The sequence below is a fragment of the Hippopotamus amphibius genome, chromosome X, assembly GCF_030028045.1.
Source record: "Hippopotamus amphibius kiboko isolate mHipAmp2 chromosome X, mHipAmp2.hap2, whole genome shotgun sequence".
Classification (NCBI taxonomy): Eukaryota; Metazoa; Chordata; class Mammalia; order Artiodactyla; family Hippopotamidae; genus Hippopotamus; species Hippopotamus amphibius.
In genome coordinates this window covers 47,669,594-47,683,169 of record NC_080203.1, presented here as the reverse complement: position 1 = coordinate 47,683,169, position 13,576 = coordinate 47,669,594, and the positions used below count along the sequence as shown (strand labels likewise).

Below are 13,576 nucleotides of genomic sequence, written 5' to 3'. Positions count from 1 at the left end.
TCACTGTAATTCATCTGATTTAACAAAACCAAACGTAGTTTTCTCAGTATAGCAACTCTGCTGTGTACATATTTAATATAGTCAGTAATATAATAATGTCTGCTCCTGTGTTGTCTATTTTAGATGTTTAATTCCTAGAGTGCAGGAATGGTGACCAATTTCCATTTCACAGTACTTGTTCAGTTGAACAGCTAAATTTTTTTGGCCAGTATAATAAAAGGAATACTTAGCCCTTAAACTTTGGGTACTTTCTGGTTTGACTGTTACTTAGTGACTGAGTTTCATTTATGAACCTGGCCACTCAGGCTAACTCTTGGTATGTGCATCCAGGATACTGGGAACATTTCCTAAGCAAAGAAGAGGAGGTAGAGAATAAGCAAACTAAATATTTGAGAAGTAATTTCCCTTTTCTGTGCCTGCAGGGAAAGAAATGGAACTGGTATTTGGACTATTTATTTTCAGAAGGGTTACAAGGCTTGAAACTTTTCATAAGAAGTAGTATTCATCGTTCTTCTTTTTCCTGAGCAGAGAGCACAAACCACCTGATCAACATTAAATGAATGTTGACAGAAACAGACTGAGCATATGGGACTAAAATTCCTTCCTTGTTGCTGGAGAGGTCAAGTGGCTCAACTTGAGTTTCCATACTCGTTTCACCAACAGACTGCCATCCTCAGGGAATGCTTAGACTAGCCTTATATCCATGGCTCAGGAGAGCCTCAATGTGGCTAACTTTATTTTTCAGGATCTAGATTTTTTAGCACACTTATAAAAAATGACTTCATCATCAGGCTCTGCCTTCCACCAAATTATACATAAAGAGATATATCCTTTATGTGGTGGGATTTTTCACATTCTTGTGGGCTATGAACTGCATTTTCGATGGAAGAGGGCAGGTAATAATATACAGTAGCAGTTAAGCCACAGACATATTCGTGCAGAATACTCAGCTGCCTCTGTGAAACCTCTGTGGATATTGCCATTTTTCTTATTGTGAACAGCCACACCAACACCAAGTTAATGGGATATATTTCTAACTCTGAAAGGTGGCTCTAAGTAGTTGGCAGCTTCCTGGGTCTTCACTGCTAGCAATTTGATGAAAGAAGGAAAGGGAGAGGATTATGGGATAATCAACATTCCTACTTATACCAGTTTGATTTCACAGAACTGCTCTACTTTGTGCGTGTGTGCGCGTGTATGTGTACGTATATACCCTATTTTTAAGTGTTTAGGTACAAATAAACTAACTATAACTTTATTTTCAGGAATAATTCTGAAGCTTTTAAAAAATTTTTATAATAGCTAGAGTATCTTGCTGAAAATTTACTACAAAATTTTGCTTCAGCGCTACTGAATAACTCTCTCCCTTTTAATAAAATTCATATCATTTGAGAGAAATCAAGCTGAATTTATTTTTGTTTTTAAGGGCACATTGTGGTTCTTTTTTTCCTTTTAAAGCAAACAGAACCCTAAACTATATTATTGGATGGTGTTCAGACTAGAAATACTATTTATTCATTCATTTTTGGTTTAATACATGTTTATCGAGCTTACCACATGCCATGTATTCTTCTGTGTGCTGGTTATACAGTACCTGCTTTTGTGGAATTTACTACATTCCATGGGAGAAGAGATGTAAACAAATGTATAATATCAGGTGCTTTAAAGAAAAAGCAAGGAATAGGGGCAGAAACAAACTGAGCGTATGGGGCTAAATTCCTTCCTAGTTGGTAGAGAGGCTAAGTGGCTCAACTTGTTTTACCAACAGACTGCCATCCTCAGGGAGTGCTTAAGTTGTCTTTCTATCCATGGCTCAGGAGAGCCTCAATGTGGCTAATTATATTTTTCAAGATCTAGATTCTTTTAGCCCACTAGTGAAAAATGACTTCATCATCAGACTTTGCCTTCCACCAAATTATACATAAAGAGATATACATGTTTGAGAGGGTTGCAACTTTAGAGGAGATGGTAAGAGAAGGTCTGTTTGAAGAGGTGACGTATGCAGAGGCCCTAATGAAATAAGTGTATGAACCATGTGAATATTTGAGGAAAGAGCATTCTGGGAAGAGGTAAAGGCAAGTAAAAAGTCTTAAAAATGTTAACTTACTTGGCATGTTTGAGGAATAGCAGAGGCCGGGAAGGTGACAACATAGTGATTAAGGGAGAAGCATGGTAAGAAATGAAATAGGGGAGAAAGCCAGAGAGTAGTTCATGAAAATCCTTATAGCCTGGTATGGATATGGAAATGTGAAGCCATTAGAAGGATTGAGAGCAGAGGAGTGGCATAATTTTACTTACCTGTATGGAGCTGCAGTGTGAAGGTTAGACTGAAGAGGACTGAGCGTGAAAGCAGAGAGACCAGTTAGGTTACTACAGTGTTCCAGGCAAGAGTCTTAGCCTAGTGTGGTATATGATAGAGAGGGGGAGGGAGGGTAATTATTATTGGATTCAAGCTCTATTTTAAAGGTAAAGAAGATAGGATCTGCTGATAGCTTCGCTATGAGGAGAGAGAAAGGGAGGAGTAAAGGATGACTCCTAGGTTTTTAACTGAGCAACTGGGTGAATTCTGGAAGGGAGAGATGAGGAACAAATTTGGAGGAGTATGGAATCACGAGTTCTTTTTTGGTCATGTTAGTTTGGAGGTGCTAAATAGGCAGTTGGATATCCAGGTCTAGAGTTCAGGGTACAATTTGGTACTGATAAAATTGATTTGGGAGTCTTTACTGAATAACCAGGACATTGGATGTGATCACTTAGTACAGCTTGAAAAGAGAAAATGGCAAAGGACCAAGCCCTGGAGTATGCCAATGTTAAGAAGTAGAGAAAGGGAGGAACTAGCAAAAGACTGAGAAGGACCCACCAGTGAGGTTAAGGAAGAGTCAGGAGACTGGTGTGCTGGAAGCCAAGTAAAGAAAGTGTTTCAAAAAGGAGGGGGTATTTACAATAGCCAGGACATGGAAGCAACCGAAATGCCCATCAACAAATGAATGGATACAGAAGATGTGGCATATATATACAATGGAATATTACTCAGCTATAAAAAGGGATGAGATGGAGCTATATGTAATGAGGTGGATAGAACTACAATCTGTCATACATAGTGAAGTAAGTCAGAAAGAGAAGGACAAATATTATATGCTAACTCACATATACGGAATCTAAAAATGGTACTGATGAACTCAGTGACAAGAACAAGGATGCAGATACAGAGAATGGACTGGAGAACTCGGGGTATGGGAGGGGGCGGGGGGTGAAGGGGAAACTGAGACGAAGCGAGAGAGTAGCACAGACATATGTATACTACCAACTGTAAAATAGTGGGAAGTTGTTGTATAATAAAGGGAGTCCAACTCGAGGATGGAAGATGCCTTAGAGGACTGGGGCAGGGAGAGTGGGGGGGACTCGAGGGGGGGCAGTCAAGGAAGGGAGGGAATACGGGGATATGTGTATAAAAACAGATGATTGAACCTGGTGTACCCCCAAAAAAATAAAAAAAGAAAAAAAAAAGGAGGGGGTATTTAATGATGAATGTAGCTTATATACCTGGGTAAAAGAAGCTTTAGCTGCTTTGAAGTAAATCTGATAGCTTCCCCAATGGGTAACCTTTATCATTTAGATAATTCTCTTCTTTTTTTAAGTTTGTACTCCAAATAACTTCCCATAGTTATTTTTTAGAACATGGTATTTTGGTCCTTAAGATCATGTAGAACTTTAAATTGTGAGAAGGGCTTTGATTAGTTTTTATGAAATTTAACCCCTAACAATCTTCAGATCATGGAAGAAACTTTTCTAAACTTAAGTTTATGTTATGGGAGAAAAAAGTTTTTTCCTTTAGCTTACCTTTTTGTTCACTAATGATTCCCTGGGTGCCTTTTGACTGTATATTTCTCTTGATCAATTTTTAACGCACTTAAGATTAGATGTACAGCTATGCAAACATGCCCAAAGTCTTTTTTGAAGAATCTTCATGGCAAAGAAAAACAAGATTTAAATAAGAATAGCTATTTTGCTTTAGTGCCAAACATGTCTAGAAAGGAAAAGAAATAGAAAATGTGGCTTATTTTCCCAATTGTACAAAAAGAATACTTTGTTTACCTAGTGTTTGTGTAAAATTGTTGATGTTATAAATATTGACTTAATATTCAATAATACATTGCTATTAGATTTCTAACATTTTATTTTTCTCTTTATCATAACTTCTCCTTTCTCTGGTCTTGGGGACAATCTGGAAAGAAAAGTAGATGTCTGTGGTGCCTCACATAACTTTTATTAACATAGTAGAAATTCTCTTTATATCAGATTCATTTTGTATCACAAAATAGTTTACTAGATAGAAGAAAAATTATTCTCTAAGACTGGTATTATATTTTTAAGATCTTTTTTCAATTGATATTACTTTTCAATTTGTTTAAATTATTAGTTTTTTTTTAATATGGAGAGCCTCTATTTCTGTCATGTAAAAAAAATATGTTTCTAATAAAGATGGATGCTATGGACTGAATGTTTCCTCAAATTCATAGTTGAAGCCCTAACCCTCAATGTGATGGTGTTTGGAGGTGGGGCATTTGGGAGGTAATTAGATTGTGAGAGTGGAGCTCTCATTAATGGGATTAGTGTGTTTATAAGACAAGAGAAAGATGATCTTTCTCTCCACTGTGTAAAGATCCAGCAAGAAGGCAGCTGTCTACAAGCTAGGAAGAGGGCCCATGCTGGCACCCTGATCTTGGACTTTTAGCCTTCAGAATTGTGAGAAGTAAATTTGTTTTTTTTTAAAGCCACCCAGTCTGTGGTATGTTTGTTACATAGCAGCCTGATGTGACTAAGACAATGGGCAATGATGTTTAATAGAATATACTGTTGATCAGAATCATTAATGCTTTATTTTTATAATACTCAGAATAGGGTATCTTCCCAAGGAACATAATAGTACATGTGAATTAAAGTTCATTTTAAAGTATGTAACAGGAATGCAAAACTTTTCAGCTTGCCGGGAAGAATATTAACTTATCTAACTAGATTGGTGCACAGAGCTGAAGGCTGGATGTTAAGCAGTCCTTCCATTGATTCTAGTTTTAGGTTCATTATTAGTGAATTGTATGACCTTGGAAGTCACTTAAATACTTTGTCTATTGATTCTCTCTTTGGTAAAATTTAGATTCTGATGTCTGTCTTTTGAAGGTTTGGCATATAAAATGATAGAAAATCTGTAAAAATTGCACTGAAAACCCAAAAAGGGGAAAAAATATATAAAAGTTTTTCCTACTTTGGAAGCTATATGTGATCAAAGTATACCTTATAGAAATGCAATTGAAGACTATCGCAGGAGATATTGGCTTACTGAAGAAATGTACGTTCTCTGTACTTTACTTTCTGTGTGAACAGAGGTTTCCTGAGCCTTTCTGAGAAAAATGCTGAAAGTATGAATGAATAAGCACCTATTTAATAGTTTGACATCCTAAGCATTTATGAGTATTGCAGCCCTGGATACAATAACATAGTTAATATCACATATGAAATTGAACAAGATTAAAATTTTAATATGCTGTACTTACCCCTTTTATCTATTTGTAGGTGAACTTTCTGTTACTTGGGGTCATGAGGAAGAAGATAGTATATAGTTTTTTAATTAGACGTTAATTTCAATTTAAAAAAATAGAACTGAATCCTTTTTCTGTTTGTAATCAGCTTTGTGGACTAGGTTAAATTCACAAACTTGATCACCAGTTTCTCCACAGTCAATTGAAAATTGTAATTGGGAAGACTTCTATACAGCAATATGAAAAGCTCAGTAGAACTTCTCCCCAGAAAAATATCTGCCTAATTGGTCAAAATTAGCAACGATAGTCATTCAAAGTCTCTGGAGAATGATAAAGGGATTTGCAACAAATTGAAAATCATTTATTCAAAATCTGCAAAACACAGTAATAGTTGTAGGAGTATTTAACATGTGATCTAGAGGTTACACCCATTTTCCCACCCAGCTCTGTGTTGCAGAAGAAGTATTACAGCGAGCTTGGCAGCCAATTGGCAGCTCCTGTCTCCCACAGATACTGTTCCATAATATAGGAGTTCCAACAGGGTCAGAGAAAACCTTAAAGGCTGGCAACACCCTAGCCCTGCCTGAGGGACCTGACTTTATTTGAATTGTGGAGCAATTTGTGCCTCCAAGAAATTGTCCAAAATAAAAATCAGCAGTCAGTGGAGGCCAAAAGCATGGTATGTATACTAATAGAGGCAGACCAGCCAGAAGTTTAAACAGGTCAGAGAAAGAGCCAGCAAAAGAGGTCTGGTGATATGGAAGAGTGTGCAAGTACCTAAGGCCACGCTCTCTCAGGACCAACTGGAGAGGAAACTGCTTTGCTATTAGTCCTTGACTGAATGTGATACAAACTTGTAAACTCTCTGAAGTGTGAAAGCAGTCTTTAAGCCACACAGGTCAAACAGCAAAAAATGAAAACCTTATTGGCGCAGGGGCTTAAGTGCAACTCGATCAATCAATGGATGACTGCTAAACTATACTGACTCAGGGATTACCCTTAGGAACCCAGGTGTCAAGATGGAGAGTAAAAAAATCCAAACAGGGAAAATTAGAGGCTGCACAGTATGGGGGAACTGATTTCACAGAATTAGTCCAGCCAGTTAGTTCAGACTCAAGCAGGGACAATCCAGTGCTGCTACAAAATATTACCTAACTGTTCAGATTAACAAAGAAACAGGAAAGTGTGACCCATATGCAGGGGGGAAAAGATAAATTGCCTTTGATGGGGGATCAAATATTGAATTTGGTGGACAAGGACTTCAAAGCAGCTATTATAAATGTGTTCAAAGAACTTAAACCATGTTTAAATAATTAAAGGAATATGTGATGACAATGACTTATCAAAAAGAAAATACCAGTTAAGGATAGAATTACGTACACACCACACCACAAATGGAAGTGCTGGACTTGAAAAGAGTGGAAAAAAAAATGAACAGAGCCTTATGAAAATGTGGTACAACATACAGCACACAAACACACTCATAATGGGTATACCAGAGGAAGAGACAAAGGGACAAAAAATATTTAAAGAATTGATGGCTGATAATGGCCCAAATTTGATGCAAAACAATCTATACATTCAAGAAGCTCGAGAAAATACTAGCAAAGCAAATCTAGCAACATATAAAAAGGGTTATAATCCATGGCCAACAAGGTTGACTTAATATCAATGTAATATATCAAAACATTGTTTAAAGAAAGTAAAAATACATCTAATAAGTGCAAAGACATTCCATGATTATAGATCAGAAGACTGAATATTGTTAAGATAGTAATACTCCCCAAACTAATCTACAGTTTTAGTGCAATCCCTATCAAAACCCCAGCTGGCATTTTGCAGAAATTGATAAGCTGATCCTAAAATTCAAATGGAAATGAATAGTACCATGAATAACTAAAACAATACTGAAAAAGAGCAAAATTGGAGGCCTCATACTTACTGATTTCAAAGCTTACTACAAAGCTACGCTAATCACGACAGTGTTGTACTGGCATAAGGATACACAAAGATCAATGGAATAGAATCGAGAGTCCAGAAATAAACCCATTCATCTAAGGTCAATTTGATTTTCAACAAGGATGCCAAGACAGTTCAATGGGGAAAGAAAGTGGTGCTGGGAAAACTGGATATCCCTATACAAAAGAGTCTGGTTGAACCGTATATCACATCAAATATAGAAATGAACTCAAAGTGGATAAGAAGCCTAAATGTAATATTTAAAACTATAAAACTCCTAGACAAAACATTGGAGTAAATCTTCGTGACCTTAACTTAGTCATTGATTTTATAGCTCTCAAAAGTACAATAAAAAAAAATTCATGAACTTCATCAAAATTAAAAACTTTGTGCTTCAAATGAGACCACCAAGAAAGTGAAGAGAAAATTTACACAGAATGGGAGAAATATTTGCAAATCATATATCTGGTAAGTGTCTTGTATCCAGAGTACATAAAGAACTCTTACAACTCAATAATAAGGACAACCCAATTTAAAAATTGGCAAAGGATCTGAATATTTATTCCCAGAAAAGTATATATGAATGGGTAATAACATGAAAAGATGCTTAACATCATTAGTCATTAGGTAAATTCAATCAAAACCATAATGAGATACCACTTCATATCTATTAGGATAGCTATAATAAAAAAGACACAAGTGAGGATGTGGCGAAATTTAAACATCCATTGCTGATTGGCCTATAAATGGTTGTAGTCACTTTGGAATACAATTTGGCAGTTCTTCAAAGTTTAAAACGTGGAGATACCATATGACTGAGCAATTCCACTCCTGGATATATACTCAAGAGAAATGAAAACATGTCATCACAAAAACTTGTACACAAATGTTCATAGCAGCATTATTCATAATAGCCCCTAAGTGGAATCAACTCAAATGTCCTACTAATGAATGAATAAATAAAATATGCTATTTCCATATAATGGAATGCTGTTTAGCAAAAAAAAAAAAAAAAGGAATAAAGAAGTTATACATATTTTAATATGGACAAATCTCAAAAACATTATACAAGGTGAAATAAGGCAGTCACAAAAGAGCACGTATTGTATGTTTCCTTTTACATGAAAATGTCCATAATAGGCAAATTGATAAAGACAGAAAGTAGTTAAGTGGTTTGTCTAAGGCCGACAGGGATAGGGTGGAGTTAATGGGGAGTATTATAGGCTGAATTTTGTGTCCCCTCAAAATTCATATGCTGAATTCCCAATGTGATATTAGGAGGTGAGTCCTTTGGGGATGATTAGGTCATGAGAGTGGACCCCTTATGAATGGAATGAGTGCCCCAGAGATCTTCCTTGCCTCTTTCATCAGGTAAGGTTATAGCAAGAAGATGGCTGTCTGCGAACTAGGAAGCGGGTCCTCACCAGACACACTGAATCTGCCAACACCTTGATCTTGGACTTCCTAGCCTCCAGAACTGTGAGAAATAAATTTCTGTTGTTTATATGCTACCCAGTTTATGGTATTCTGCTATAGCAGCCCCAGAGGACTAAGACAGGGAGTGACTGCTAATGGGTATGAGGTTTCTTTTTAAGATGATAAAAGTGTTCTAAGCTCTGTAAATATAATAAAAACTAATGTTTTATGTTATTAAATTATATCACTAAAATTCTTTAAAAAAACAACTGTTTCAAACTCCTGCTTTGGAAAAGGATGAGATAAATAATCTTAAGATCTCATGTTTGCATAATGATTATCTTAACTGTAAAATAACAAATTTGGAAAAATTATATTCATAAAATCATTATTTTATGAGAAGACTATCTCATACCTTGTCCTTTTCCAGTCTAGGAAATTAGGAATATACAAAGAGAATTTTATGTGGTAGTTGTGCATCTATCAAGTATTTTAAAGAATTTTTAAAGCTAGATATCAGATTTACGTTTATTTGAGATATTTTAAGGTCAGCGAGGAAAAAAGATAGGCTGGAATAATTTTCTAAAGTATAGATAGGCAAGTGTAAATAGGTTATGAAATTGTGGGTAAAAATCACTAATACTGTTTCTCTTTAAAAAGGTTTTTGATCAATTTTAGAAGTATTTGCATATTTTTCTACCAAAAATAAAAATATGATATAGCTATAATGGATGTATTCAAACAAATAAAGCTCAACTGACTTTCTAACAAAATATTTGGTTAATTTTCCTTATTCTTAATGAGGATACAGCCAGAGTGAATGATATTTTAAATAGAAATGGGAAATTATCATGTTTTTATATGGATAATTGTAAAGAAAAATTTATTACTCTATTTAATTTCAGGTGAGAATTGTAAAAATTAAACTTATTTCAATTACTTAACTCAGTTTCTAAGATGCTCTGTGTAAAAAATTCTTAGTTGTGTTTAGAGTTCCATGTTACTGTTGAATCTAGGATAATTTACCATCTCCCCCTGCTGGAATTTACCCCACTACAGGGAATTCAGAATTCGACCTCTGCTACTTAGCCTCTGCTAGTGCAGAGGAAGAAGGGCAAATGAGTTTGTTGAGCTGAATGGGGAGCTAGAGAACAATTCTTCTGATTTCTGCCCTTCCCAACTTCCAAGATCCATTTCCCTTGTGTTTGGAAATGAACTGAGCTTCACTTCAACTTGAGGATTTTTGGCCTAAGACTTAGGGTCTAGGGGTCTGACTGTAATTGAGTCTGGCTGGGACCTACAAGTCTTGAAAAGCCCCTATCAGCCATTTACATGAGAGGAGACATATTGGCTAGTAACTACATTAGCTCTTTTTAGCCTAGATCTCAGATTTTTCCTTGCCATTAATAAAGATTATTTTTTTCTTAGCATTTTGTCTTATTCTAGCACCAAATAGGTTTAACTTTGACAACTTAAACGCTTCATATTTTGCATTTTTGTATTATTAGGTTTCTTTTTTAAAAAAATTTATTTTTTGGCTGCGTTGGGTCTTCATTGCTGCACACGGGCTTTCTCTAGTTGCGGTGGGTGGAGGCTACTTTTCATTGTGGTGCTCGGGCTTCTCATTGCAGTGGCTTCTCTTGTTGTGGAGCATAGGCTCTAGGTGCGCAGACTTCAGTAATTGCAGCACACGGGCTCAATAGTTGTGGCTCACAGGCTCTAGAGCACAGGCTCAGTAGTTGTGGCACATGGGCTTAGTTGCTCAGTGGCATGTGGGATCTTCCTGGATCAGGGATCGAACCCATGTCCCCTGCAGTTAGCAGGTGGATTCTTAACCACTGCACCACCAGAGAAATCCCTAGGTTTCTTTAAGAACTTTGTAAGATTGGTTTTGGTAAGATAACTTTTTGTTTTACATTTTACTACATTTTCTTATTCTGTAAAATGCATATAAGATTTACTATTTAAATCATTTTAAATGATACAATTCAGTGTCAGTAACTATATTTACAGTGTTGTGCAACCATCACCAATATCTAGTTCCAGAAATTTTTCATCACCCAAAATGAAAATCCCACACTCATTAAACAGTTGCTCCTCTTCTCCCAGCCCCATATGCTGCATAGTTTATATAAGTGGAATCATACAATATGTGGCCTTTTGTGTCTGGCTTCTTTCTTATGCATAATGATTTCAAAATTATTTCACATGCATAATGATTTCAACATTATGCAACAGGTATTGGGGACTTCCCTGGTGGTCCAGTGGGTGAGGTTCTGAGCTCCCAATGTAGGGGACCTGGGTTTGATCCCTGATCAGGGAACTAGATCTCACATACATCCCACAACTAAGAGTTTGAATGCTACAACTAAGAAGTCTGCATGCTGCAACTGAGTCCGCATGCCACAACTAAGAAGTCTGCATGCTGCAACAAAGATCCTGTGTGCTGCAACTAAGACCCAGCACAGCCTAAATAAATAAATATTTTTTGAAGTATCAGAACTTTATTCCTTTTCATGGCTGAATATTATTCCATTGTATGGACATACCACATTTTGTTTATCTATTCATCAGTTGATATACATTTGATTTTTTTCCATTTTTGGCTATTGTGAATAGTGCTGCTATGAAAATTCATTTATACAAATTTTTATTTTAACATCTGTGTTTCAGTTCTTTTGGGTATATACCTAGGAATAGAATTACAGGGTTATATGGTAATTACGTGTTTAACTTATTGAGGAACTGCCAAACTGTTTTCCAAAGTGTCTGCACCACTTTTCATTCCCGTTAGCAACGTATGAGGGTTCCATTTTCTTCCACATCCTTGCTAACACTTGTTATTTTTCATTTTAAAAATGATAGCCAGGGGGCTTCCCTGGTGGCGCAGTGGTTAAGAATCTGCCTGCCAATGCAGGGGACATGGGTTCGAGCCCTGGGCGGGGAAGATCCCACATGTCGTGGAGCAACTAAGCCTGTGCGTGAACCACAGCTACTGAGCCTACACTCTAGAGCCTGTGAGCCACAACTATTGAGCCCATGTGCCACAACTACTGAAGCCCACGTGCCTAGAGCCCGTGCTCCACAACAAGAGAAGCCACGGAAATAAAAAGCCTGTGCACCACAATGAAGAGTAGCCCCTGCTCACCACAACTGGAGAAAGCCCATGAGCAGCAATGAAGACCCAATGCAGCCAAAAAATAAATAAATAAATAAATAAATTTATTAAAAACAAAAATGATAGCCACGGACTTCCCTGGTGGTGCTGTGGTTAAGGCTCCATGCTTCCAGTGCAGGGGGCGTGGGTTCGATCCCTAGTCAGGAAACTAGATCCCACATGAATGCCACAACTAAGAGTTCACATGCCACAACTAAGGAACCCATGTGCTGAAACTAAGGGAGCTAGCATGCTGCAACTGAGACCACCTGCCATAACTGAGTGAGCAAGGCACAGCTAAGGAGCCCACATGCCACAGCTAAGGAGCCCACATGCCACAGCTAAGGAGCCCACATGCCACAGCTAAGGAGCCCACATGCCACAGCTAAGGAGCTGGCGAGCCGCAACTAAGGAGCCCACCTGCCACAACGAGACCAGGTGCAACTAAATAAATTAATACATATTTTTAAAAAATAAAAAAATAAAAATGATAGCCATACAAATGGTGTGAAGTGGTATCTCGTGGATTTGATTTTCATTTACCTAATGACTTACGTTGCATGTCTTTTTGTGTCTTGTTGAATATCGTGTATCTTTTTTGGAGAAATGCCTATTCTCGTCCTTTGACCATTTTTAAATTAGGTTGTTTGTCCTTTTGTTGTTAAGTTGTAAGACTTCTTTATATATTCTGAATTCATGATGTTTATCAGATATATGATTTGCAAATAATGGGTTGCCTTTACAATTTTTGTTATTGTTGGCCACACTGCCTGGCTTGCAGAATCTTGGTTCCCTGACCAGGGAATGAACTCAGGCCACAGCAGTGAAAGCACCGAGTCCTAACCACTGGATAGCCAGGGAATTCCCTTAGAGGATTTATTTGGATTACCTATATATACGATGATGTCATCTGCAAATAGAGTTATTTTTACTCCTTTTCCAATTTGGATAGCTTTTATTTTAATTTTTCTGAATAATTATTCTGGCTAATGGAACCTCCAGTACAACGATGAATGGAAGTGAGAAGAGTGGACATCTTTTCCTTATTCCTGAACTCAAGGGGAGAGCTTTCAGCCTTTTAGAGTTAAGTATGTTGTTAGCTGTGGATATCTGGTATGCTTTTAATGAGGTTTAGGAAATTCCCTTATATTCTTCATTTGCTGAGTTCTTTTATTATAAACAATAAAGTATTCTTAGTTGGCAGCATTTTTCCCCCCAGCACTTTGAATATATGATCCCACTTTTCCCTGGCCTGTAAGGTTTCTGCTGAGAAATTCAATGAAAACCTCATGAGGGTTCCTGTGAAAGTGATTCTTTTTTTTCTCTTGCTGCTTTTAAGATTCTGTCTTTGATTTTTTTTTTTTAAATTGGGGTATAGTTGTTTTACAGTGTTGTGTTAGTTTCCACTGTACGGTGAAGTGGAGTACCCTGTGCTACACAGCAGGTTCTTATTAGTTATCTATTTTATACATATTAGTGTATATATGTCAATCCCAATCTCCCAATT

At 36.8% G+C, this 13,576-nt stretch overlaps 1 protein-coding gene across 2 annotated transcripts in view; it reads left to right on the top strand.

Annotated features, from left to right (window-relative positions):
- CENPI (centromere protein I) overlaps positions 1 to 4,484 on the top strand; it is a 51,928-nt gene extending 47,444 nt beyond the window's left edge. For both annotated transcript variants that reach the window (XM_057718383.1, XM_057718382.1), the window contains one exon: positions 423 to 4,484. In XM_057718383.1, coding sequence (XP_057574366.1) covers positions 423 to 524 — 102 coding nt within the window. In that variant the 3' untranslated portion in view covers positions 525 to 4,484. The remainder of the gene's footprint in view (positions 1 to 422) is intronic.
- Positions 4,485 to 13,576: the final 9,092 nt, after the last annotated feature.